The sequence below is a fragment of the Megascapheus bottae genome, chromosome 29, assembly GCF_031878675.1.
Source record: "Megascapheus bottae isolate mThoBot1 chromosome 29, mThoBot2.hap1, whole genome shotgun sequence".
NCBI lineage: Eukaryota > Metazoa > Chordata > Mammalia > Rodentia > Geomyidae > Megascapheus > Megascapheus bottae.
The window spans coordinates 7,036,136-7,063,975 of record NC_143537.1 but is presented as its reverse complement, the minus strand read 5'-3'; the positions used below and the strand labels follow the sequence as shown (position 1 = coordinate 7,063,975).

Sequence of the window (27,840 nt, the reverse complement as noted above, 5' to 3'; positions counted from 1 at the left end):
ATAACAGACAGGCAGGCAAGCATTTTACCACACATCACCAAAATGCTCTCTTTGACAAGCATATGGTCTATTGCCAGGGTTTTGTTTTTATATTTATTTTTGCCAGTCCTAGAGCTTGAAATCAGGGCCTGCGCACAGCCCTGAGACTTTCTCAAAGTTAGAGCTCTACCACTTGAGCCACAGCACCACTTCAAGCTTTACCACTAGGCCAAACTCCCGGCCCCTAATGCCAGGGTTGTGCTTTTACAGTTTTTCTCTGAACACTCTCCTAGCTGTCTCCTGCTAAACATTTGGCAAGTTTCTTTATGGCACATATCCAGAGAGGAAGAGGAATCATTCACATTAGATCAGGAATCCACAAACTTTTCATAAAGGGTCTAGGCCCTCGTGGTCTCTTTGCCATGTTCGTGTGAACACAGCCAAAGTTGCAACATCAACGAATGGCCATGGTTGTGTTCCAATAAAACTTTATTGACAAAACTCAGATAAGATTTGGCCCCTCTGAACATGGTCTGCCAATTCCTGATCTAGAGAAGTTATTTCCTTTTCTTTCTTGGTGTTCTTTTGGTGGTGGTGGTGGTGGTGGGGTGTGTGTGTGTGTGTGTGTGTGTGTGTGTATATGTGTGTGTGTGTGTGTGTGTGTGTGTGTTAAATACTAGGGCCTACACTCAGGGCCAAACACCACCCTTGCACAGAGCTATCACCCCTATGGTAACTGCATATGGATGCTATGCCGTCTCCATCTCCCGGAGGGGTAGGAGAATGTTTGTTTCATCTCTGGATGGGACTGAATGTCCATGCCTGCAGAGTTGGAAGACAAAGGGGAATATGGGCCTAGTGGCCTGATGAAATGTGACTTTCTCACGATTGGTGACTGCCAAGGTCCCAGGGGAACTAGAGCCCAGGAAGGGTTAGGGGCTCACCGCCTCAGTGCAGGCTCTTCACGGAAACGCCAGGAATTCAAACAGACGGCTGTCTTTGTGGAGCCACGTGGGACCTTTATTCTTTTCTACTGGTGTTCAGAAAGCTGGGATTGGTTTCCTAGGTCTGCTTCCTTGGACACCCCCCCCCCCCAGGAGTGTGTGTGTGTGTGCGCACACGCGCGTGTGGTGTGTGTGAGTGTGTGTGTGTGTGCATGTGTGTGCCTGTGTGTCACAGCTTCCTGCTCCGGTGCTTTACTTAAATGGTTTGGCTTCAAAGATGATCATTTCCGTCGTCTCTGACGTGACAGTGCCACTAATTCCCAGCTCCTGGCCCTCCTGGCTTTTCTCCAGCTTGGTTTCGATGTTGCATTTCTCCACCTTCTTGGCCATGATATCCACCTCTCGGTTGTGGGGACTGACCATGGTCTTTGAACTCGGCATGGTTATGAGACTCCTCAGGAAGGAGCTGATCTTGCTGGGTTTCTTGCTCACGGTCCCTGTCACACCCCCGGATCGGGTCTTCCTTGACTTGTGAGCCGGCCTGCTGCTGTCCTTGGTACTGGAGCTGCGGCTGGTGCTTTTGTGAGGAGACCCCCGCCTCTTGCTCCTGGCGGTGCTCTGCCCTTTGGGTGACTTCTTGTGCTCCTCTTTCTTGTGACTGTGGCTGGATACAGACTTGTGGGAAGATGACCTGCGCGTCTTGTCCTTCTTGGTCCTGTGGTGACCTTCAGCCGTCCTGTGATGATGGGACTCTTTCCGGCTGGTCGTTTTCTCCCTCTTCTCCCTCCTGTCCCTTTTCTCCTTGCGGATATCGGGCCCCTGCTTCTGGCTGCCATCGCGCTCACACATGTAGCCTTCGCTCTTCAAAGTGGACACGAGGGGGGCCGAGGCACTGGGCTCAACCTTGCCTTTCTCTCCGGCCTCGGGTGCATTGGTACCCATGGTGCCAGCAAAGACCACGCTCAGACTGCTGTCTGCAGACACACTGGTGACCCCGGCCGTGGACACATCCACTGATGAGGTGCTCACTGTGCCTGCCAAGGCCACGTTGACACCCTCGGAAGACCCCCTGTTGGTGGCAGCCGCCAGCATGGTGCTTCCCTTGAACTCCTTGCTGGTGCTTCCTGCCACGGCTGCTGTGAGGTTGCCAGAGCCGGGGTGTTTGGTGGTGGACAGGCTCCCCGCACAGGAGCCGGTGCTGGTATTAGATCCCACGACGGCTAGAGTGGCCGTGGAGCCTGCTTTCGACCCTGCAGCTGCCACGCTGTAGGTGGGTCCTGCCGTGGCCCCACTGACCGGTCTGGAATTGCTGGCGGCCACCAACGTGGATGATACTGGTGGTATCCCTTCTCCCCCGGCGTAGGCAGAAGAGGAAGCACAGGACAGGTCGAAGCGCTTCCTAGACCAAGAATCCTGGTCTCCTTCTCCGAGGACCTCTGAGGACTGCGTGGAGGGAAGGAGAAATAAGTGAGACCCCTACCAGAGACACAGAGGGGGAGAGGGGTGGCAGGGGAGGACAGGCCCAAAGCTTCCCTTCTTCCATCCCCAAGGCTAAGCCACTCCAGGGTGGAGTATGAGAGCAAAGTTTGCAATCGCCATGCTTGTGTGCCTGCTTGTTACAAGAGTCTAAGCAGCAGTGTCTTTGTGAGTCCCACGGTTATGCCTTAATGGCTCTAGTGTCAAAGAAAATACAGGTGAAATTCACCATCCTGGGAAATGTTCCTGTGTGTATCGGTGAGAACACGCATGTGTGTGTGTGTGTGTGTGTGTGTGCATGCATGGGGCGTGAACTCAGGGCTTGGCTTTTTGGCTCAGGGTTGGTGCTCTACCATAGAGCACACGTCCCTATGGTGATATGATTTCTTGTGCTTTTGGCTTTGGCAGAGCACCTTTCCAGCAGCAGGATATTGAGTTTTGGTTGGTCGGTGAAACAAATTGTAAATGCACATCTGACATGAATATCAGCACGTTGTCGTGACAGGAAGTCCAATTCCAGTGTAAGGGAAACAAGGACTTCCTCAGTGTCAAACGTGTTTTGTGCTGCCAGTTGCTGGTGGCTCACGCTTGTAAACCTAGCTCACCAAGAAGCTGAGATCTGAGGACTGAGGCTCAAAGCGAGCCCGGGCAGGACAGTCTGTATCACTCTTACCTCCCATGAACCACCAAAAAAGAAAATCTCAAAGTGGAGCTGGGGCTCAGGTGGTGGAGCACCAGCTTTGAGTGAAAAAAGCTAAAGGAAGGCTGGGAGTTTGGCCTCGTGGTAAGAGTGCTGGCTTAGCATGCACGAAGACCCAGGTTCGATTCCTCAGTACCACAGACATAGAAAAAAGCCGGAAGTGGTGCAGTGGCTCAAGTGGTAGAGTGCTAGCCTTGAGAAAACCCAAGGACAGTGCTCAGGCCCTGAGTTCAAGCCCCAGGACTGGAACACATACACACATGATCCTCAGATTTCAGCCTCCTGAATAGCTCAATCCTAGATGGCTCCAGCTGGGCATTACTATTATTATTATTATTATTGTTGTTGTTATTATTAAATACCTGAACCTCCCAGCCTGGTTATATCCTCTTCAATTCAGGACAGGGCCTAGGTGAGCAGCTGAAATGTCCCCACGGCTCCATAAAACCCCAACTTGGGGCTGTTCTTCAAGCTTCCTGCCTCATGTCCCATGCCACCATCCCCCCCACCCAACCTCCCCCACCCATATCTGCAGATGCTTTTTTACCACCTGGCTCTTGATGTCTTCCACAATGGGCACGTCGCCCGTCTGGATGGTCGGGGCACTGCTGCTGCTCTCTACTGGTGGCCGCAGGAGATAGACAAGCTTTTCCCAGTAGCTGAAGAGGTCTTCCCGGGCATCGGAAGAGGGGCAGAGCTGCAGGTAAAACGTGCGGCCGGTAGCTAGCTTCAGGCGGAGCTGCTGCTTATCCCGATCGTGGATGGAGATCTTCACAAACTTCAAGGGGAGCAGCCTGGTGAGCTCGAGGGTCTTGGAGGGCTTGCGTCTCCCCTTGATCCGACTCCGTCGGACGTGTTCCTCGCACACTTTGGCTGGCCGGGCCAGCAACATGACATCAGGTAGTGGGAGGATGGGACTGGTGGAAGCGATACCTACGGTCACCATGCGGACTCTGTTGTGGACGTCGATCACTTCTCCTTTCTTGCTAATCTGGATAAAGTCACTCTCAAACATGGGTGCATACTTGAAAATGTCGTATTCCCCTCCCTTGTACAGTTGACGCTGCAGTTCCCCCATGGAGGTGTTGAAAACCCCCATGGAGCGGTAGCTGTGGGCCGTGTAGTAAGGCAGGAGGCACTCACTGCTCTTGGTCTTCTTGACTCGAGACATCTCTGCCAGCCACAAATGGAGTCCCCAGAAGAGGGAGGGAGTAAAAACAACTGCCCATCTCCCTGCGAGGCTTCTGCCTGTGTCTCCTCCCCATCGCCTCACTTATCCTCTGCTGCTCTCTGCCCTTTGTGACCTGTCACCATTACCATCCCCCACCTTTATCCTGGCCACCCCCTCCCCTTCAGGCTGGATCAACTGCCTTCTCCATCTCTTCCTCTCCCCCAAAGACAAGGAATACCTCCATGGGGGAGGGGGATGGCGGGAGGGACAAGCTGCTCACTCTGCCAGGAGCTAGGGATGGATGGATAGACTGGATTTCACCACCACCCCCAACACACACACACACACACACACACACACACACACACACACACTTAATTTACAACATCGGAGTGTTTTGTGTAGGGAGCCATTCTGTCTTTGGGAACATCTGGGTTGCAGGGTGTTATCGACACTCTTGGGAGAACCGCTGTCCTGCAAAATATCTCTGTGCTTTGGTGGAATTATTTCCCGGGGGACATGATTTCAGACGTGAAAGCAGGCACCAGTGGCTCACACCTGCAATCAGAGCTCTGGGAGGCTAAAATCTAAGGATAAGTGTTCAAAACCAGCCCAGGCTTAGGAAAGTTCCCTGACTTTCTTGTCTTCAATGAGCCAACCAACCAACAACAAAAAAGCCAGAAGTGGAGCTGTGACTCAAGTGATAGAGTATTAGCCTCGAGCAAAAATAAATAAATAATCAGCTAAGCGACTAGAGCCCAAACTCTGGGTTCAAGCTACTGGCACGATAAAAAGAAGGGGGAAATAAAGATAGCGGGCTGGGGCCCTGTTTAGATTCCTGGCCCTCAGTATATAAGGTGATCAAACGCACAGTCACATCGTGGTTGATGAATAGTCGTGGGGGCTTCTGTTTCCTGTCAGAACCAGAGACAGTATTGGTTACAGTGGTAGAGTACTGGTACAGGCTATAAGAACATCTGTTCAGCCAGGTTTGTTTGTTTTTTTAACCCTCCTCTGAAGAAGCTTAATGTTTCAAAGCCAAAAGTTTTAGGCAAAGAAGCCAGCCTTGGATCATCTCGCTGGAAGCTTCAGAGCTGCTTTGCTGCTTCATAGACTCATTCAGCACAAATATGGTTTTCTGATGATTGGCAGTTGGCGTGGGGGAGGGACTTGTTAAGCATCACAGGAATCCATACAGGCCTTGAGTCACCACCACAAGACTTCCCACGGTTTGAGGACCTGTTATTCCACTCCTGAAATCTCCTTGATAAACCACTGACCTTTGGGGTTCTTTGAAGAGCTCTTCACAGAAATTGTGGCAAAGACATCATTCTGGAGTTTTTTGGTTCTTCTTCTTTTATCTTTGAATCCAAACTCCCCACCTCAGTGAGAAAAGCACTTCTGAAATAAACTCACATCCATACCCATACCCACTGATTAGCTTGTCCACGTCTTGAAATTAACTGGCAGCCTGTCATTTGTGGACTTCCCTGTATCTACCACGATTTACTCTCCCCTTCACTGACTCAATAGAATCTCAACGACCAGGTATTTTGTTTGGGACCTGATAAGTGAGGGGAAAGCAAAAAATAAATATTAAGATGCTTTACCTTGGAAGAGTAGAACTATTTTTTCCCCTAAAGATCTTGGCTTACCTAAAAAAAAAGGATAAAATGTCTTATTTTGTATTGTAAGGTGATAATTACTAAAAAGTTAGCACTTTTAGGTTTAAATAATAGGAAAATGAGCTGGACATGGCAGTATAAGCCTGTGATCACAGCTACTTTACAGAGATGAGGCTTAAAGATTTGCGGCTAGCTCGAGCAAATAAGAAGTTCGTGAGACTCCATCTTGACCTGTGGCTGGGCCTGCAACAAATGCCTGTCATAGCTATAATATATGGGGGTGAGGATGGAGGGGGGAAACATATCATAAAATGAACAACATATCATACAAAGGAATAGCAGAATGGAGCACTCCATTTCATAATATTCAAGTTTTGTTCCACTGCACATACTAAGCTACACAAAAAGAAATCCCACCTTTAATTTACAGATCTGCAAGAGTATTATTATGTCAGTGAAATTATATCCTTAGAGTTATTCCTTGATTCAAGCTTTAATATGGAAGTCAGTCAATATCTCTCTCCAAATGAAACTCTGACACCCAGTTTCAGAACTGGAAAATAAAGGCATGGGGTTGGGCGGTGGGGGAGAAGAATAACATTCAAATTCATTTTCTGACTGTCGAAATAGTCTTCTGGAGTTTAACCCCTGACAGGGCTTCAACCAATTGTGAAATATCAGGTACCCATTATGCTAAGCATATTCAAGTTGTCAAAATATGTTTCAGCAATTTTAAACTGTGGCTTCATATGCGAATGGAACAGGAACATGTGTCACAGATCTCATCAGTTCATTCATGGAGAACTCGCAGGGTGGTAAAAGTGGTTTTAAAACAGAGCTGAAGCCAGGCCCTGGTGGCTCGTGCCTGTAATCCTAGCTTCTCAGGAGGCTGAGATCTGAGGATGGAGGTTCAAAGCCAACCCAGGCAGGAAAGTCTATGAGACTCTTATCTCCAAGGAACCACCCAAAAATTGGAAGTAGAGCTATGGTTCAATGTGGTAGAATGCTATAACATCAGAGACAGCATCCTGAGCTCAGTACTAACAACAACAAAAACAACAAACTGGAGGAACATGCATCACTACTGAAGGAACACACACCAGAGACACAGACAGCGGAACAGCAAGGCAGATACACACATGGTAGAGCCACAGCAGGCTCTCATTCTATTTTAAAACCAGCAATCGCTACTTTTGTAAGAAGGAAGGCTGTCAAAAAACCATTTGCATCCCCTAGGCCTCTTCTGAGCTCAGGCAGAGGGACAGCTCTAGATAGCCTTTTCAGTAGAGGTGAAGCTTGGGGAAGGGGCTGTAACCGGGCAGGATGCGGAGGTGGGGAGATTTCTATCCTCCACACGGCCCCTACCTGCAGGGCAAATACCTCAGTCAGAAAGGCAATCAGAGATGCTTTCATGTCATTTGCTGCCAGCCAGGGTGGCGTAGGATACACATTGTGGTTTTTCTCTGCCCCCCTCTACCCCCCTCCTCGGGATTCCAGAGAGGCAGGTTCATTTCTGCTCACCTTGGCTGTCAGAAAAGACCACAGGCACTTAAATTGACTCCCAAACTCTCCCAGGGCTGGTATGCAAATCAGCTGGCTTCTTCTACCTCTGATTAAAAAGGAAAATAACCTGGTATAGATTTTTTTAAATAATAATTTTTTTAAATAAAAAAAGAATAATTTTATTTCTCAACATTGTGGTCTACCTTGCCTCCTCTCTTCTCCCCTCCCCCTTCCTTCCTTCTGCTCCCGTTTCTTTCTTTTGTCCCGCCCCACTGTATTTAGCCATTTCTTTGGACACTCAAGTCTAGATTCTGCACAAGCGAGAATGCCCGCTTGTCTTCTTGAGTCATGACTGATTTTATTAAATTGGATGATCTCCGGCGCTGTAGGCTGTTCAAAGGGTGTGGTCTGAGGGCCACATGGGACTGTAATGGAGATCACCTTAGATTCCCCCCCCCCCCTGAGTTTTTCCAAGGCGTCCACTTAAGACAGGATCATTGAGCTGAGGAGGAAAACACAGGGTATGTTTCTAGGACAATCAACTGTTTGCCACTCTTTTAAAACAGATCACTGGGTCAGAATATTTTTTTTCCAAGTATCCTAGGATACTCATTTTCTAGTCTTCAATTTGTTGCAATTCTTGTTCCTCTTGTCGTTGTTGTTGTTAGGTTGTGGGGCTTGAACTCAGAGCCTGGGTGCGGTCCCTGAGCTCTTTTACTCAAGGCTAGCACTCTACCAGTTTGAGCCACAGGGCCACTTCCACTTTGGGGGTGGTTCATTGCAGATAAAAGTCTCACACTTTCCTGCCTGGACTGGCTTTGAACCTTGATCCTCAGATCTCAGCCTCCTGAGTTACTAGGATTGCACGTGTGAGCCACAGGCACCCAGCCTGGTGTTCCTTTTGATATCCAGATCATTCTACCCTGGGCCCACAGGAACTCTTGATCTGTCTCCTGTGAACTAAACAGCCTCTCCACTCTGCCAACCCCGCCTCCATCCCAGTGAGACCATTTCCAAATGGTAAAGCAGCAAGTTTATGTGCCTTCCAGACATAACAGTGTGTAATTGCACCCACAGAAAATCTTTACACAATTCTGTCCCTATCCTTATCCTTTGTGCTTTCCTCATTATCGCATGGGCTAACCCACGAACTGTAAAAAAATAAAAATGCTTCATAGAACACTGAGTCTTAAGTGTCTTCAAACACTACTTCCGCAGCCTGCCGCAGAGCTTTCTCACATGCGCCCTCTTCATTTGGTTGAGCTTCAAAAGGATGTGGTGAAGGCCTTTGTCATCAGATGTCTGCTAGATTGGCAAACGTCGTCGTCGTCGATAGAAAGATAAGGTTGGGGACTGGTGGCCTCTGAGCAGCCCTCTGAAAATCAACAGCCACTGTGGCATCCATCGCAGTCCCGGTGGCTTTCTCTTCCCTCTGCTTTTGCATCAGGGAGGTGCCCGAGGCATCACTTCTCCAGAGGTGGATCATGAACAACTGCATCCTGCTGGAAGAACAGTTGATCAAGAAGTCCCAGCAGAAGAGACGGACCTCCCCCTCCAACTTCAAAGTCCGCTTCTTTGTGTTAACCAAAGCCAGCCTGGCTTACTTTGAGGACCGTCCTGGGGTAAGGGAGCATTTATTTATTTGTGTATATATATATATATTTTTAATTAGTTGTGAGGCTTGAACTCAGGGCCTGGGCACTCACTGTCCCTTTTGCTCAAGGCTAGTATTCTACCACTTTAAGCCACAGCTCCATTTCTGGTTTTCTGATGGTTCATGAACTTTCTTGTCCAGGTCGGCTTGGAACCACAATCCTCAGATCTCAGCCTCCTGAATAGCTAGGGTGGCAGGCATGAACAATGGTGTCTGGCAACCTTTTTTAAAATTATTATATTACATAGGGACTGGATCGACACGGAAAGCTGTGTTAGGAATGTACTTGGATCCCAAATGGAGCAATTCGAGCTGAAAACGGAGGGGATTAGAGGAGACAATGCATTGTATTTGGTGATTTCTCTTCTCCAAACTGTAGATTTAGCGATCGTTACTTTGTTTTTACCTACCAAGTTCAGTTTCATTTCAGGGATGATAGTATTTTTTTTTAATGTGGCAAAGAAGATTGGGTTGAACTTCAACTTCACAGGACATGGACTGCAAGTTCTGGACCATTGATTAATAAGGAATTTGTAGCTGGTGGGACATGAGGAGAATCTAGTTCAATGTCCTTGTTTCGTAGTAGAAAGAGGTACTTAGAATGGTAATGCCAAAGGGCCACTGTTGCCCTGCCTATGAATTCAACTCTTCTGTCTCCATGCTCATGAATACTAGGCATTTTATAATCTGAAATTAGCAGATGCACAATGGCAGGGGGGGTTCATCCCTCTGCCATCTTGGAAAATGTTTTCCTAGGACTCTAGGGGAATCAAATGCAAAATGCTGTGTGCATCAGCAGTTCCTATCCAGAACATGAGTAATGGGCTAGGCCTTTCTGTATATTCTGTCTCTCTGTCTCCCTGCTCTGTCTCATCTTTCTGTCTCTGTCTGTCTCTGTCTCTCTCTCTCTTTCTCTATCTCTGTCTCTCTGCAATATCAATAACAATAAAGCAAAAGGAATCAACCTAGCAATGTAGTTCAGGAGAAAAAAAAAACCACTGGACCCAGAATTCAGGACATGAAATTCTTTCCCACTGAGGAACTGAGCCTGAACCAATGTCCACTTCCTATATCAGGAGTTTTCTTTGTCAATTGCAAGGTCTGGAAATAACCTATAAGATCCCTTTCTTTAAAAAAGAAAAAAAAAGGGCCTTTGTTTTGGATGGGTTCAGTCACTCATGCTTATAACCTCAACTAATTTAGGAGATGGAGATTAGATGGATCGCGTTTCAAGACAAACTTAAGCAAAAAGTCATGGAGACCTTATTTTGATCAACATGTCATGCATGATTGTGCTTTTATGCCTGTTGTCCCTCTGGGCAGGAGTCCTTGAGAGTATTCAGAGTCTTGGGAGAACCCAGCTTAAAGACATGTGGTGAGTCAGAATTGCACAGCAAATTGACAGGTGTTCAGGAGCCAAGTTTTGAACTTGGGAGCTCATCACCCAGAGCCAATAAGCCACATGAAACATTTAGAATTCCTGTTTCATATAAACTTTATTATTATTGTTGTTGATTATTAGCATTGCTATTTTCTGCTGGTATTGGGGCTTGAACTCAGACTCTTTCACTCTTGCTTAGTTTGTTTGGCTCACTTGAGCCACACCTCCACTTCTGGCTTTTTGGTGGTTCATTGGAAGTAAGAATCTCACAGTCTTTCCTTCCTTCTTTTCTTCCTCTCTGTCTCTGTCTCTGTCTGTCTGTCTATCTATCTATCTATCTATCTATCTATCTATCTATCTATCTATCTATCTATCTCTATTACTCTTTCTTTCCCTAGTCCTAGGGCTTAAGCTCAGGGCCTCGGTGCTTTTGTGCTCAAAATGAGTGCTCTACCACTTGAGCCATAGCACCACTTCCAGCTTGTGTTGGGTGGTTAAAGTCCCATAGACTTTGAGATAGACAGGAGGTTTTGAACCTTGATTCTCAGATGTCAGTCTTCTGAGGAGCTAAAATTAAAGCCATTGGTGCTGAGCAGGCATCAAATTTCTTATTTTCTTTCTTTAAAAAATTATTCTTAAGTACTTGTACACAGGGGTTTTAATTCAAAATGTCCCTTTGTGAGTACAATGCATCTTGATCCATGCTATCCCTTCCATCAGTCTCCCCATCTCTTCTCGCCCCATCCAACCCCTCCAGTTACCCAGTTCCATTTTCACATCAATTTCTTATTTTAGAATGCCAACAGGAAACATTCACGAAGAACATTTTTTAAGATAATTGAATTTTTAATTTAAATGTAAATGTATGAACACAGTGATTCTTGTGAACATGTGCATGTCATCAGTCACAAATTATTCTTGTGTTCTATCTAAAATTTCCTCCTTTAAACTTAATTTAAAATAAAAAGTCATAGTCTTACAGCTTGTCTCAAAATGGTGAATAGTAAAAAGCACATTTTTATTACAGAATTTATTAACATTGATTTTTATATCATATTTCAAATGACGTATTTAACAAACAGGTATTCAAGAAGGGAATCTCTAAATACAATCACTGGCACTTAAGATTTTAGAACATAATTAAAATTAGGCTGAGGGTTTGTATGTCATAGATACATAATAATCTATGTAATAAAACATTATGCCTGTAGAGTCATAGGTTTTCATGTCTATGTAGTTGTGTTTATATTTCCAATACCATGTCCATAGCATTGGGTATGCAAATATTGAGTCCTCCCTCTTGTACTGTTTAGATCTAATAGCCACATATTAAGGATACCATGCACCTTTTGTTCCTTAGGTCTTGACTTGTCTCAGTCAACATGATTCGCTCTAGATTCATCCACTTCCCTGTGAATACCATTATTTTATCTTGTCTGTTGGCTGTGTAGAATTCCATTGTGTATATATATATCTCCCGCATTTTCTGTATGCATTCATTTGCAGTAGGGCATCTGTATTCTTTCCATCACCTGGCTATTGTGAATAGTGCAGAGATGAACATAGCTGAACAGGTATCCTTATCATATCTTGAGTTATGATGTCATGAAGAACATTTTTAAAATATTTTTATTCAAATATTTAAGACCATGATGAAAGGTATATACAGCCAAAGTCATTGAAAAAAATAGATGTAGTTATTATTGTGAATGGTCATTATCTCAAGGACATGGCCCATTACTTAATAAATAATAGTAATTATTATTAGTAGCAGTAGTAGTATTGTACATATAGGAAGAAAAGATTTTATTTTGAAAGTATGTAGCCTCAGTCTTCCCATAGTGGACGTACCAATAAACTCCATTTCCTGAGATGGTAAATCTCACAGAGACTGCTCCATTTGAAATGGTGATTTGGCAGATAAAAATGTCAGCAATTTCATGCACTTGCACTTAATGCCTGAAACAGGCAAAGCATGGTCCTGACAGCTCACCATCTAGTATACATGTCGTTTTTGTATCTCTGGGCCTAACAGCTCCATCCTCAAATGAGATTCTGGGAATGGATTAGACGTCCCTCCTCCTCTGTGGCTAGTTGTACTCCTGTGGGGACACTGACATAGACTATATATTTCATGGACCTGGGAGAGCCCCTTTTGGCTCTCAGCTTCTTTTCCTCCCCCTCCCCTTTTGCATTTATAAAATTAGGTTCTTTGCAGTTAATCTTCCCTCAGTTTCCAAAAACCTACAGGCTCTCAGAGGTCACAAAGCTAATAGACAAAAACCTCTGAAACTCACCTCTCCTGTGCCCTGTGCATATTTTTTTTACCATTTTGCAAAGGAAGAGGCATAAGGATAGGTTTTGCAATTGGTTCCACAGTTGAGTTAAAAGTCGTTCTCAATGGTGGCCTAATTCTAGGCACCTATGAAAGGCTTCTGTCCTCTACAAACATTTCCATCACTGGCTTCCCTTAGAGTCTGAACCTGTCTTGTTAGGTGAGTGATTTTCTTTTTTCTTTTTCTTTCTTTTTTTTTTCTTCACCATGGCTTAAACTCATGGCCTGAGCACTGTCCTTGGACTTTTCTCAAGGTTAGAACTCTACCACTTGAGCCACAGCACCACTTCCAGCTTTTTTCTATGTATGTGGTACCAAGGAACACCGGGTTTTTGGGACTTCGTGCATTCTAGACAAGCACTCTACCACTAGGCCAAACTTCTGGCCTGTGAATAATTTTCTTTTCTGGGATCTATTTTCCAAGGTCAAACTCCCTTAGAAATGGATTACATGCCACACCATTATAAATTGGTGACAACAGCAGGGAGTTGTTTGTTGTTTGGAAAATCTGTCGAGCTTCCAAAAAAATAAACTGTAAAATGTCAGCTACGAATGGCTCCACACCTGTCATCCTAGCTAGGGAGGAGGCTGAGATCTGAGCATCACAGTTCAAAGCCAAGAGCAGGAAAGCCTTAACTACAATTTACTACCAAAAGCCAGAAATGAGACCACAGAGGGCCAGCATTGAATGAAAACACTCAGGGACAGCACTCATGCCTTGAGTTCAAGTCCCAGTAGTAGCACCAACAAAAGAAAGAAAAGAAAGACAAAGGATTGACTTATGCTGGTGCTATACGGTTTACTAAAACAGCTGCTATATTTTTATTATTTTGATCCTTCCCCTGTTGGACTGTCTTTTTTTTATGGACATTGGTTTCAGTACAAATAATTTGTAAATATTCTTTCTTTTCAATTTTATCTAGTAAATGTGCATAAACTGTCATACACTGAACAGAATTCACAATGTGACATTTAAAAAAATGTTTTTTATGATTATAAAGGTGATATACAGAGGGGTTACAGTTACATAAGTCCGGTGATAAGAACATTACATTTTGGACAATGTAGAATTCTTTACTTAAAATTTTAATGCAGTCCATCTACAAAAGCAGTGCTTGTGTAGTTATGAGCTGCTGATCATGCAAACGTTACCTCAAAAACATACACAAATTGGTATCACACAATTTCTCTGAAATGTTTCTGTATTCTGGAAGCTAAATATTAATTTTTTTCCACCCAAACACATTTTTCGAAGTGGTGATGGTAAGAATAGGATTTAGCTCATTTCCATATTAAGACATGGAAATAGATCTCCTTGGGTCAAAGAGACCTCAATAGAAAAAAGAAGATTTAAAAAAAAAAACAAGAAAGAATCATGAATCACTGGACCAGTAAGATTTAATGGGGAGAGAAGAAAACGGGAAGTAGAGGCAGGATCCTTTTACGGAGCACAGACAGGAGTTACAACTGTAAGGCTTCGGGGAACTAGACGGAGTCAGATACAGAGCTGGGCGCTGGTGGCTCAAGAAACTGAGCTCCACAACTGACACAAAAAAAAAAAAAGGAAAAAGAAAAAGGAAAGAGAAGAAGTCAGATACAGAGGAGACAGGGGCTTCTGTACCCCAACATCCAGGGCAGGCCTGAGCTGCATTTCTGCCACGGACAGGCCCGTGACAGCATCCTTGTACAGGGAGGGGACTGACTTGCTCTATTCTGTACTTCTCATCGTTAGCTGCTAATTGTCACTGTCCCCACAGCACTGGCGGAGGGGGGGGGGCGGGGGGGGTGGAGGTGTTGCTCAGTAATTAGAAACAGACCACACAGTGTTCAAAATGTCCCCACAACCTCCTCTTCTCCCCACAGAAGAAGCGTACACTGAAAGGCTCCATCGAACTGTCCCGGATCAAGTGTGTGGAGATTGTCAGGAGTGACATCAGCATCCCGTGTCACTACAAATACCCGTTCCAGGTGAGTCCCTCCGCCATTGTGGGAGAGGGAGAGAAAGAGACCCCTCCGGCCAGCCTGAGACCTCAGACCCAGCCCGTGAGAAAGCACCCATGTCATTCCTCCCGAGTGTGACTTGAATTCATTCATTCACTCACTCATTGATTCATGCAACCAAAGCTAAACACAAGCGCTTATTCACCACATTATGTGTCCAGCTTGGGACAAAAGATGGGAATCCTTGGTCAGAAAGGATTCCTTTCTGGAATTCAGGAGTTTCTGAAGTCTTACCGTCTGTGAACGATCTGGAGATGGTTCACTATCCAACACAGTAGCCAGCCAGCCATGTGGCAACGTTTTCATTTAAACGTGAATTGCTTCCAACTAGATGTTATTAAAATTCCATCTCATTGGTACATGACACTGCTCAACAGTGGCTGTAACCAGTGCTAGTTTCTTAGACAGCACGTGTAGACCATGTCATCGTGTCTTACTGCACAAAGCCTGTGGGTGCTTGCTGTGGACTTTCCTCTCCAGGCTGGCTTTGAACCTTGATCCTCAGGTCTTAGCCTCCTGAGAAGCTAGGATTAAAGGCATGAGCCATTGGCACCAATGAAATAGTCCACTTTTTTTTTTTATCAGTCCCAGGACTTGAACTCAAGGCCTGGCCTCTGTCCTTGGGCTTTCTCAAGGCTAGAACTCTACCAGCTGAGCCACAGCACCACTTCTGGATTTTCCTATGTATGTGGTACTGAGGAATCGAACCTAGGTCTTTCGTGCATGCTAGGCAAGTACTTTACCACTAGGCCAAACTCCCGGCCCATGGAATATTCTGCTCTGAAGAAGGTGATACAGCGACAAATAAACTACTCAAAGAAGCCAGAAATGGTGCTACGGCTCAAGTGGTGGAGCACTCACCTTGAGAAAAAGAAGCTCAAGGACAGCACCCAGGCCCAGAGTTCAAGCCCCTTGACCAGTAGTAGTAATAATAAGCACATGGTCCAAGCCTTATAGCCTGTCTTCTTGGGAGGCAGAGATTAGAGAATGGAGCTAGAACCCATCCTGAGCATAAAGATTCATGAGACTCCATCTCAAACAATGGACCTGTATAGTGGCCCAATGATCATTAACTCAGGTGACATAGGGCCAAGTCACAGACCAGGCCAGTTAGGGCAAAAAATAAGCCCTTACCTGGAAAATAACTCTGAGAGAGAGGGCGGGGAGGGAGAGGGAGAGAGAGAGAAAGCATGCTAGTGTTATGCAAGATGTTATCACCGGGAAAAGGTGGGTGGAAATTCTATTTTGGGAACTTCTTTCAAGTCTTTGACTATGTAAAACAAGACTTTAAAAAAAATCTTGAATACATATGTCATCTAAGAAGATATTCATTTACCTAAAAGATGTGTGTGTGTGTGTGTGTGTGTGTGTGTGTGTGTGTGTGTGTGTGTGTTTAAACCACTGAAAATTTAAGGTGAAAAATAGGTGAGTCAAGTACTAGTGGCTTACAGCTGTAATCCCAGCTACCCAGGACGCTGAGATCTGAGGATCATGGTGAGACGCCAGCCTGACAGGAAAGTCTATTCAACTCTTGTGTGCTCTGTGTATGTTTCCAGGTTGTACATGACAACTATCTCCTGTATGTGTTCGCTCCAGATCGTGAGAGCCGGCAACGCTGGGTGCTGGCTCTCAAAGAAGGTAATGAAATCACCGAGCCCCTCAGTCCTACAACAGACACTGGGGTCCATGAGAGGAGGGAGGGGATTGGGAGGGGAAACCAATGGCAAACATCTCTCCCTTTTGTGAACGCTCCCAATGGCTCAGAAAGGAACCATCAATACACTTCAGGGTCTGGGTTCCTCATCTTTTCTTTATGAAAACTGGTTGATGCTCCACCATGTCAACCACTTGGGCTTTTTGCTAGTTCATTGGAGATAAGCAACTTAGAAGTCCTAGGAATTTATCTGCCCAGACAGGTTTTGAACTTCAGTCCTCAAATCTCAGCCCATTTTCATTTTTTTAGATTTTCATTTTTAAGTGGTCCATTTCAAAAACTTTCTTGATTTGCCTCTTGACCAGTTTATCAACTGCTTGTGTAGTGATGAGAAAGAATGGGGTGTCTTGGCTCACTGCAGTTTGAAGCCTGGCTCTGCCGTTTGCTACATGCTGACTGGCAGATTCTTAACTGCTTTGAGCTTCCATTTTCCCATCTGTTAAGGAAGGAAGAAGGGAGAAAGTCATATCCACCCCAGGGACAAATGAAATTAATGCTGTAACAATAGTCATTAGCTGGCCATTTCTGAATCCTCACCTCTCTGGAAGTTTCTTTTAGAACCAGGTTAGTGTTTAATTCCATGGAATGACAAACCAGCCAGCGTTGCCCTTGGCTAATGTGGATGAAATGTTGGCCAAGTGCTTTGACCTTTGTGCATTGCCATGTCCTCAGTTACGTGGATAACTATCGTGTAGTTATGACTTAAGATAGATAAGGCACTTAGTATACTTTTTACTCCCCAGCATATCACTTGATGGAGATTATTATCCTGTAGCCTGAAGCATCTGATTGGTCAGAAGATCTGGGTTCAAATAATGTGCTCTTAAGAAGCTACGAGACTGAGAATATGCCTGACTCTTACTATCTCTGGATCCACGATTCCTCTGTCTGAAAAATAGAGATAAAAATACAAATGTGGAGGGCCGGGAGTTTGGCCTAGTGGTAGAGTGCTTGCCTAGCATGCACGAAGACCCAGGTTCGATTCCTTGGTACCACATATATAGAAAAGCCAGAACTGGTACTGTGGCTCGAGTGGTAGAGCTCTAGCCTTGAGGAAAGCCCAAGGTCCGTGCTCAGGCCCAGAGTTCAGTCCCCAGGACTGGCAAAAACAAAACAAAACAAAAAAACAAATGTGAAGTCAGGTGCTGGTGGCTCCAGCCTGTAATTTTAGCTACTGAGGAGTCTGAGATCTGAGGATCATGGTTCAAAGTCAGCCTGGGAAGGAAAGTTCATGAGACACTTATCTCCAATTAACTACCAAAAATCCAGAAGTAGAGCTATAGCTCAAATGGTAAGGCATCATATTGAGCAAAAAAGCTAAGGGACAGCACCCTGCCCTGAGTTCAAGCCCCAGGACCAACCAAAACACACCCTTAGTAACTAGCATCATGCAATAACCTGCCTTTTTTTTGTTGTTCTTTTGAGTATTCTGGGTACTAGTCCAGCCATGCAAAAGAGTTCAGTCTTAGAGGACTTATAAAACTGATGTTTCTTCAATAGACTAACCTGGAAAACATGCTTCTTCTGTGGGTACCAACCATTTTTCAGAAACGAGGAACAATAACATGCTGGTATCCAAATATCACCCCAATTTCTGGATGGACGGGAGGTGGCGATGCTGTTCCCAGATGGAGAAGCTCGCGGCCGGCTGTACCCACTATGATCCAACAAAGAATGGTAGGACAGGTGATATCCATTCTCAAGAACTAGGAGGAGAAAAAGGCCCATGCCATGATGTGTGGGACAGTACACCCTTAACCCCAGCTAGGCTCCGACCAGCACCTTTCATATCACCCGTCCAAAAGGGCAATACCACTGGTTCTCCCCTAGATCTCTTCTGCAGAACAGTGTGAGAGTCCCTAGGAGATTTATATGCACAGAGACTTCTTCAACTTGGTCTTGGCCTTCACAACCTCCAGAGAAAAATGTGTCCATAGCATGCACATCACATAAGAACAAACCAAGTTTGTTTGATGGGCCTTCATCACCAAAGGCTCCGATGACCCTAGCGAGGGGACTGCTTGTTAATTTCTCTTAGGTGATGATGACTTAGGGGCCTAAGACCCTCCAGCAACGCACAGCACCAAGCCTAATGCGCCTTCAGGCACACAGTGCCCTTGTTCCCGGTGGGGTAGAAGGCAAGTTGCTCAAGGCCATTCCATCGTCCCGCCATTTTCCTCTCCCCTCAGCCTCTGCCACCATGGTGACTTTTCTCCTCTGTGGGTTTCTTTTGTGCCCTGAACATGATGTTTCACACCCACCACTCAAGGCGGATGTAACACGTGGCTGGGTTTTCCGTGGCTTCCTGAGTCACCACCCCATAGACTCACTTAAAAAAAAACCCACCACTTCTCACCTTCCGCCTTGGGAGAGCAAATCCTTCAAGGTGGGCCCAATGAGTGACATTTACCAAGCTGCAGAAGCCAGCCACCCTGCACCTTAGCCCCCTTTAACGCTATTCATGAGAGCTGGGGTCTAATGAGAAAGACATGGGAAGTTTGCTTGGGTAGAACTGAGTAGGATGTAGCCATGGCCTTGGCTTGTCTCCATGAGAGAAAGCCCTCCCCAAAACCAGAGTGGTGGTCTCCGGTTGCCCTCAGCACCTTGCCGAGTGGAGACCCCAAATGGCCTCATCTCTAAAACAAATGGTGGGGGAGATGTCAGAGGCCCAAGGTGAAATGAATCTTGTCCCCCCCCACTCTGGTGTGAACTCTTCTGTATGTGTTTCCGTTGGCTCTTCTCCCCCACCCCGGGGTTAAAGCCATTCTTCTGTGGGATGCAGGGCTCTGTTCCTGCTCTCTTTGTAGCTGCCCTCTCTGGTAGGGGGAAGCTCATCCTGACCAGCTCTTCTCCCGTGACCTTGGGGTCTCACAACACGCGACACTTCCACGTGGACACTGTGCTGCCTGTGAGCCACTATGTCTCCTGTTCAGGCTCCACCTGAATTACACTCTACCCTCTTTGGGCCTGGTTAAATAAGCCAGCCCATGGTCTTGACAGGATTGGCAGCAGAGCCCTTGAGAAACACAACACTTGGTGACCCGTGGAGGAGAAAAGCTCCGAGGCTCCTTCCTGGGTTTGGGTATATTGACAGCACCCAGTCTATGAATACAGGCTTTGGAGGGAAAAAAAGAAAATGTGATTTGAGTCCTAATCCCATCTGCTTGCTGTGTGGCTATATATAATATATATTACATGTTATACATGTATATATTATATTGTATATAATATATCATATTTTATATATTGAATACAATATAACTGAATATTGTATATGCTATGTACTATATGCATCATATATGTATATCATACAATATATAGTATATAATTTACACAATATGTAATATACAGTCTTTATTGCTTGTGGATAAAAGAATCTGAGGTCTGAGACAGAGCTGCAGCAGTAGCTGTGCATATGGGGAGAGAGAAAGAAGAATGAGAAAGAGACAGAGAGAGAAAGACAGCAGAGAGAGAGAGAGAGGTTTGGAGCTATAGTAAGCTATGCAGACCAAGAGAAGGAGTCGAGAGAAGAGGAAAAGGAGAAAGCAAAAGAGGGAGAAGAAAGAACAAGGAGTACAGGGAGATGGAAATAGAGGGATGGATGGATGGATGGATGAGAGGAGGGAAAGATGGGTGGGTGGAAGAAAAGGAAGGGTAGGCAGGGTGAGTAGATGGAAGGATGGATGGGTGGATGGATGGATGGATGGATGGATGGGCAGGTGGGTGGATGGATGGGTAGGTGGGTGGGTGGATGGATGGATGGATGGATGGGTGGGCAGGTGGGTGGGTAGATGACTGGATGGGTGGGCAGGTGGGTGGATGGATGGTTGGGTGGATGGGTGGGTGGATGGATGGGTGGATGGATATTGGTTGGATGTATAGTTTGGGGAAGTTTGCAAGACCATCCATCCAGGTACCTCAGGCAACCTCACACAGATTCCAGTCCACCCAAAAAGGAACCTAATACCCTCCTACCCCTTCTTCCCCCTCCTCCAGCCCACAGCAGGGCCAGAAAGCCAATGAGTCACTTCCTGAGTTGGACCTACCCTCCTTTAGGTTCAGTCATTGACAAATATGTTCCTGGAAGTCTCTCTACCTGCAAGGAAGGGTTCCAAGTCTCACTTCCTCCCCTAAACACCTTCTCTTGGGATTATAAAAGGAAAGAACCCCAAATACTGACTTTCTGGAAGTTTCTGGTATCTTCTAGAAAAGTGAATTGGAAACCAGCCACTTGAGGGTGTGGAGTGGGCAGGGAGTGAAAGATGGGCTTTGCCCAAGCAGAAGGATTCTGGTTTCTCTGTGTCTCTCCCTTGTGCCCCACCCCAACCCCTTTTGTTTTGATTGTTCTCTTTGGGCCCCCTTTCTCTGGAAGGCTGGGGTGTTCTTGCTCACCTTCTTCTGTTTTTCTTGTTTTAGCTTCAAAGAAGCCTCTTCCTCCCACTCCAGAAGACAACAGGGTGAGCAAGGGTGGGGTCTGGGCAGGCATGGCGGGGCTGCAGGTGGGTGGGCATCTGCCTGCTCTTGGCAGCTGGGAATGGGTTGTGCTCAAAACGTCCAGTTCTTGGGTTGTTTTGTGGGTCTCTGCATGATAGGGGCTCACGGCAGCTACGTCTCTACCTTCTGGTAATTTATTCCTCAGCATGCAAGCACTTTGGAGACGTACATTTAATAATTCTGTGTATGTCAAAGCCCTTCCACACGTCTACCAGCCCTGTCAAAACCCAGCATCTCCCAGTGGCTTACGCTTATCATCCAAGCTCCTTAAGGAAGCTGAGGGCTGAGAATCACCATTCGAAGCCAGCCCAGGCAGGGAAATCTGTGAGACTCTCAGCTCCAGTTAACCACCAAAAAAGCCAGAAGTGGAGCTGTGGCTCAAGTGAGAGAGTTCTAGGCCTTGTGCAAAAGAAACAGGGACAGCACCCAGGCCCTAAGCTCAAGCCCCAGTACACACACACACACACACACACACACACACACACACGCATTGCATGAAAAATTACACCACTTAGAACACCTTTGGTTCTTTTAAAAACTGTGTGCTTTACATAAGTTGTATTTATTACTGCTGTCGTTGTTGTTGCTCTTATCGTTCAGTAGTTGCACAAAGGAGTTTCAATTCAGCCCATTGATTCCTGAGTGCACTGAAGCTCCATCAGCATCGCCCTGTCCATCTGTCTCTCCCATCACTCCCGTCTCCCCATTTCCCCTCAAGTTACCTGGTTCCATGTTCACATCTATACACTGAATACCACAGCTGCCTTCCCCCACCCTCTGTCTCCCCATTTGTCCTTAGCTTCCTTGTCAATGGCCTGATGTAGCCGCAGGAGCAAGTTGCAGCTCGGGAGCTTGCTGAGCTCGTCCTGCTCTTCACCTGCTTTGTCCCTCTGCTCAGCGCCTGTGGTCTCTCCCCTCAGCGGTCACTTCAGGAACCTAAAGAAACCCTGCTGATTGCCTTGTATGACTACCAAACCAGCGACCCCCAGGAGCTCTCACTGCAGTGTGATGCAGAGTATTTCCTTCTGGACAGTACTGAGATCCACTGGTGGCGAGTTCAAGACCAGAATGGGTAAGACATCTCCAGGTGTCTCGAGATTCTGTGGGAAGCAAAGAAATGGGGTGGAAGGGGGGGGGATATTTTCTCCATCTCTCTCAGACTGATTGCCTCGTGGAGTTAAGCAAGGGGAGCAGAGAGGAAGGAAGAAGGGGGTGGTAGCAGGCTTTCCTTTTGCCTGCCTGTACCCCATCTTGACTGCTCCCAGCCCTAAACTCCTCGCCCCCCAAAAATCCCCTGGATTTCTCTACTACCCTCTTTGAGTTGAGAGACTGGTACCTTATTTTGCAAAGCACGGTGGTTCGTGAGTGTCTAACACTTGCTAAAGGCACATCTATGTGTGGAGGGCTGGATGCTAGTGGCAGGCACCTGTTATTGTAGGTCCTCAGGAGGCTAAGACCTCAAGATCGTGGTTCAAAGCCAACCAGGGCAGAAAAGTCCCTGTGAGACACTTATCTCTAATTAACCAATCAAACACTGAAAGTGGGGCTGTGGCTTAATGTGGTAGGGCACTAACCATGAGCTGAAGAGCTCAGGAACAACCCCCAGGCTTAGAGTTCAAGCCCCAGGACTGACAAAAAGAAAAGAAGAAAGGAAAAGAAAAAAAATGTTCAGGGACAGCATCCAGGCCCTGAGTTCAAGCCCTACAACAGACAAATAAAAAAGAAGGGCATCTTGGTGGTTCCATACTGAAAAGCTACCCACCCCCCGCCCCCACAACACACATACAAAGACCAAACACTTGGTTTGTGAGGGTAGCCATCTAAATGATTCGTGAGGAAATCAAAGTTTTACAAATGCTGCTTGACCCCACTGGTGGGATCTTTGAGATGCAGAAATTCTTGTCATTAACCTTCAGAGTGGGCCGGGATGTTTATAACTTTAGGTATATAAGGTTTCCCTCTCCTTTTCCAATATGACAGGTATTGAACCATACCTGAAATATCTTCCAGATTATAAATTCAGTGATTGCATAAATCAGCACATCAGTGTATCAAATTTCCTTGGTAGGCATTTACATTATTCCCAGTATTTTGTAAACACCAGGACTAACATTCTTACAGGTTAGTAGCAAATGTTTCCAGGGATGAGATTATTAATTTAAATATCTGAAAAAAAATTCCCTTTTTGCAGACTCTGGGTTATAGCCTTGGACTTGATCTAAGCACAAGAGAGGGAGGAAGGAAGGCAGGAAGGGAGGGAGGGAAAGAGGAAACTAGTTACAAAGATACATGTAGATGGCTATATATATACATATATGAAAAATAAGTCACCCTGTATTTGCACCCACACCAATTCTAAAATCATTTATAATCTGCCGTATTTCCTAAGCAAGAAAATGAGTCCTTTATTTATGTGCTAAGATGATTCATTCTGTACTTTGCCCTTTTTTAACCTTGGTTGCTATGCCATAGATACGTGTTTTTTTTCCCAACATGGTACACATACATACACCTACCTCTTTATTTAAAATAAAAAGGATAGCATAATATTAGAATATATGCTTGAACTGTATTTAAATAATCCTTCCTGGCAAGACGTTTCATCCCTGGGTTATTCTTTTTCTTCATTATTTTAAATAAGACTGCAATGAAGAAAGACCCTGCATTATGTATGATCTTGGCAGTCTTTGGAATACGTATATACGTGCCTCACATTTCTAACTATGGAAATGTTGAGTCAAAGTATATGATAGCTTCATTTTGATAGATAACTTCCTCACAACGCTTGCCAAATACAAATTCTTCTCAGGCTATCAGTAAACTTTTCAGAGAGTGGGCAGGGAAAGAAAAGGGAAAAGAAAGAGAAGACAAAACCATCAATCTCCATTGTACATGCATCTACAGAAACTCAGAGAAGCCTTGAGTTTAAAAGCCTACAATACCAACTGGGAGTATATTTTAAGACCTGTGGTTAAAAAGTCACTCTTTTAATATTTTAATTATTTTGGCTGTCTGACTATAAGTGGTATACAATGGGGATGGGGGAGAAAACTCTGACTATTGCACATACAAAAAGAAGTTTCTTTATAGGAAGTAGGGAATGAATACACTAACCATTTATTGATTGATTGATTGATTGATTGCAGTAGAGGAAATGTCACAATAAGGGAAACCAAACCTTTGAAATATTAATAGCCATTTGTTATTGATTAGATTTGCTCTTTTCACGGTGAAAGCTATTGCTTTGAACGAGAGCAGATGTTACTTTTAACAATTTATCCTAAGATTTTTAAAATGACCTAACATAACTGCCAAATAACGTGAGACAGTCTCCTTTGTAGAGGACTTTTAGTAGAGTGGCTCTACACAATGTAGACATGAAAGTTAGATTTATATGAGTCTAAACACAAATTTCCCTTTACCCAGGCACGAAGGATATGTACCAAGCAGTTATTTGGTGGAAAAATCTCCAAACAACCTGAACACCTATGCGTAAGATATTTTGATTATTGTCTGAAAAGTGGGATAGTAAGAAATACTCCCTTAGTCCAAGACCAGAACTCAAACTTGGTACCTGACACTTTCACGGGCTGGCCCTCTACCAACTGGACCATGCCTCCAACCCCAAGAGTAACTTGTTGATAGATAAAGTGACCATTATAATGACTCTTGCACTTTGGGGTATCATCAGGTAAAATAAGGCAAGTTGCACACACACACACACACACACACACACACACACACACACACACACACATACACACACAGCCATAGGGAGTCAGCTGCTCAGTGACTAATGAACAGGTATCATACACTACATTGCCTGTGTTATACAAAACACAATGAATTGCCAGGCGCTGCTGGCTCACGCTGGTCATCCTGCTACTCACGAGGCTGAGATCTGAGGATCGAGGTCCAAAGCCAGACTGAGCATGAAAGTATGTGAGGCTTTTCCCTCCAGTTAACCACCAGAAAACCAGAAGTGGCGCTGTAGTTCAAAGTGGTAGAGCGCTAGCACTGATTGAGCTGAAGAGCTCAGGGACAGCGCCCAGGCCCAGAGTTCAAGCCCCATGACCAACAACCATGCCATGAATCACATGATGTGCCTGGGCAGATTGCATGATGCTTCATCATGATATCCAAAGAAGTGCCTCATCTAAAACCCCATGAGTTTTCCATGCAATATTTTGGAGTCACGATTGGACCGTGGGCAACTGCAGGCTGAGAAAATGAAACAATGATGAGAACGGTGGCGCCTAGCTGGTTGGTGCTAACTTTTTTATAAATGCTTTAACATCCTTTTACTTAAAACCACCCACTGGCTTATGAAACAGAGAGGAAAATAAATAGGTTCTAAAATGCGACTGTGGAAAATGGCCAGCATGCACAAAAGTGAGAGAATAATATCATAAACACCCCATTCCACCCCCCACCAAAAAAAAAACCCACCCAGCCTCAACAAGGATCAGTGTTTTGCTTTTTTTGTTTCTTTCTCTCCAAGTAAACATTGTTCTTGCCTAGAAATGGGTCACGTGTTCACCTTTGAGTTTGAAAGTATGGGTTAGAAACAGGAAGTGAACATATGATTTTCTAGAATTATCTTTCATAATCCAATAATGAGTTATTTTTTTTTAGTGCCACTGATGCCTAATCTTTTCCTGCTTTCAGATGGTACAACAAGAGCATCAGTCGAGACAAAGCTGAAAAACTTCTTTTGGAAACAGTAAGTCTCCTTAGTGTGTCAGTGGACTTAAAAGTCAATGGCAGCTGGGCCCAGTGGCTCACACCTGTAATCCTAGCTACTCAGGAGGCTGAAATCTGAGGATCACAGTTCAAAGCCAGCCTGGGGAGGAAAGTCTGAGAGATTCATCTCCAATGAACCACTAGAAAACTGGAAGGGGTCCCGTGGCTCAATTCGAAGAGTATTAGCCTTGAGAAAAAAAACGCTGAGGGCCTGAGTGAAAGCCCCAGACAGGCACCAGAAAAAAATAATAGTAATTGTGGTTTCCTCAGCTAGACTGTGGGTAAGCCCATACAATAGATTAACAATGAACGAAAGCATCAGATACTGAGTTGGAGTCCTGGTCTTGAATAAAGTAAGGGATTTCTGAAAGCCATGGAGGTCCCAGGCCCTGGGCTTTGAGCAGCCATCAAGGCTGCTCTGCCTGGCCGGCTTCTCTGTCTGATGTGAGCTGGTCAGAGGCTGCCTCCCTGGGCTACGTATCGAGAGGAAGTGAAGTGCCTGCTTTAACTTGCTTTGCCTCCGTAGACATTTTTCTGAGATGATACAATTTGTGTCCTGACCCTGATCTTAACCAGGGGTGTCAAGGTTAAGTGGGGAGAAGAATGGGGAGAGCATGGTGGTTCAGTTTCCATTCCATTCTGTGTGACATTGAGGGCCCCTGGCCCTCCTCTGGGCCTCAGTTGGTCAAGATAATTGTGTGACCCAAGGAAGGGGGTGGATCCCCTCACCTTACCCTCAAGATGTCAGCTCCTGGCAATGTGAAACTAGTGAATATGGCCCAGGGCCTTTACTGGGAAACCAGATAAATGTGGAAGAGCTAGGAGAGACTAAACTAAGACCAACTGTGTGTGTGTGTGTGTGTGTGTGTGTGTGTGTGTGTGTTTGTGTGTGTGTGTATGTGTACGTGCATGTGTGCATGTGTACATGCGTGTGTGTGTGTATGTGTGTGTGTGTGTGTGTGTGTGTGTGTGTGTGTGTCTGTGTGTCTGTGTGTCTCTGTGTCTCTGTGTTCTGAATAATAGCCATTCTGACAAGGGTGAGATAATGGACTCTCAATGCCATTTTGATTTTAATTTCCTTTATGGCTAAGATAGCCAACATTTCTTCATGTATTTATTAGTCATCTGTACTTCTTTTGAGAACTAGCCAGTTTCTTTGCCATGGACTGATTGGATTATTGTTCTGGTGGTTAATATTTTGAGCTATTATTATATTCCAGATATGAATCCCTTTCTGGATAAACAGCTGGTAAAGATTTCTTCCCATTTGGTATGCTGTCTCTCTACTCTGGCCATTGTTTCTTTTTCTAAAAACTCACTCCCATTTGTAGGTTCCTCCTGTTACTTCATGATAAATTGAAAGCCAATTCAGGAAATGATTGCCTATGCCTGCAATTTGTGAAGTGTTTCCAAATGTTTTCCTCTAATGGACTGGAAGTTCTAGGTCTTCCGGGCAAACCATGATCCATTCTAAGTTGATGTTTGCATGAGATGAGAGAGAGAGAGAGACTGACCTAGTTTCCAGTCTTCTACATGTGGATATCCACTTCTCCCATTTGTTCAAGAGACTTTCCTCCAGCATGTTTTTGGCACCTTGTGTGGATTTAGTTCTAGGCCCTCTGTTCAGTTGGCACTAACTCTGGCCCCTGAGAACTTGTGAGAACTGTGGACTTCTCTTCAGTCTGTTCGTGCCTCAGCTGTCACCCTAATCTTATGGTTAAGACTTCTGGTTTTCCATCAACCCTGAGAGCCAGGGCTGAAAGTGGGGACTGTTTTCCTACCTTTCTTGGCATGACCTTTCTGCTTCTCTGTGCTTGCTTTTCTACTATCCCATCACATCTTCCTCCATCTGCGATACTCTTCCTTTTTTTCTTTCAATGGGTCTTAACTTCACACAAGAGCCTTGCTTATTCACTTCTGTGTACCACTTTATAGTTTTTTTTTTTTTGCCAGTCCTGGGCATGAGGTCAGGGCCTGAGCACTGTCCCTGGATTTTCTCAAGGATAGGGCTCTACCACTTGAGCCACAGCACCACTTCTGGCTTTTTGCTATATATGTGGTACCGAGGAATCGAACCCGGGTCTTCGTGAATGCTAGGCAAGCACTTTAACCACTAGGCC

The 27,840-nt window shown here is 45.3% G+C and overlaps 2 protein-coding genes across 2 annotated transcripts in view; one reads left to right on the top strand and one right to left on the bottom strand.

Annotated features, from left to right (window-relative positions):
• Positions 1-1,082: 1,082 nt before the first annotated feature.
• Garin3 (golgi associated RAB2 interactor family member 3) lies at positions 1,083-4,365 on the bottom strand. The gene is made up of 2 exons (XM_090321049.1): positions 3,650-4,365; positions 1,083-2,366 (listed from the first exon to the last, which is right to left on the bottom strand). Exons 1-2 carry the CDS (start codon positions 4,268-4,270, stop codon positions 1,176-1,178), a joined length of 1,812 nt encoding a protein of 603 aa, XP_090177175.1. The 5' UTR covers positions 4,271-4,365; the 3' UTR covers positions 1,083-1,175.
• Positions 4,366-8,834: 4,469 nt separating this feature from the next.
• Positions 8,835-27,840, top strand: part of Itk (IL2 inducible T cell kinase) — a 28,631-nt gene continuing 9,625 nt past the window's right edge. The window contains exons 1-8 of the mRNA XM_090321298.1: positions 8,835-9,020; positions 14,632-14,736; positions 16,326-16,407; positions 18,032-18,160; positions 20,900-20,940; positions 21,898-22,049; positions 24,404-24,469; positions 25,646-25,700. Of these exons, the coding sequence (XP_090177424.1) occupies positions 8,883-9,020; positions 14,632-14,736; positions 16,326-16,407; positions 18,032-18,160; positions 20,900-20,940; positions 21,898-22,049; positions 24,404-24,469; positions 25,646-25,700 (768 nt within the window). The 5' untranslated portion in view covers positions 8,835-8,882. The remainder of the gene's footprint in view (positions 9,021-14,631; positions 14,737-16,325; positions 16,408-18,031; positions 18,161-20,899; positions 20,941-21,897; positions 22,050-24,403; positions 24,470-25,645; positions 25,701-27,840) is intronic.

Bases quoted from the DNA above. Each gene is read 5' to 3' on its own strand.
- Garin3 (XM_090321049.1), bottom strand. From the start codon at position 4,270: ATGTCTCGAGTCAAGAAGACCAAGAGCAGTGAGTGCCTCCTGCCTTAC. The intron at 2,367-3,649 runs GTGGTAAAAAAG...CCCTCCACGCAG, and splicing joins TGGAAGACATCAAGAGCCAG to TCCTCAGAGGTCCTCGGAGA.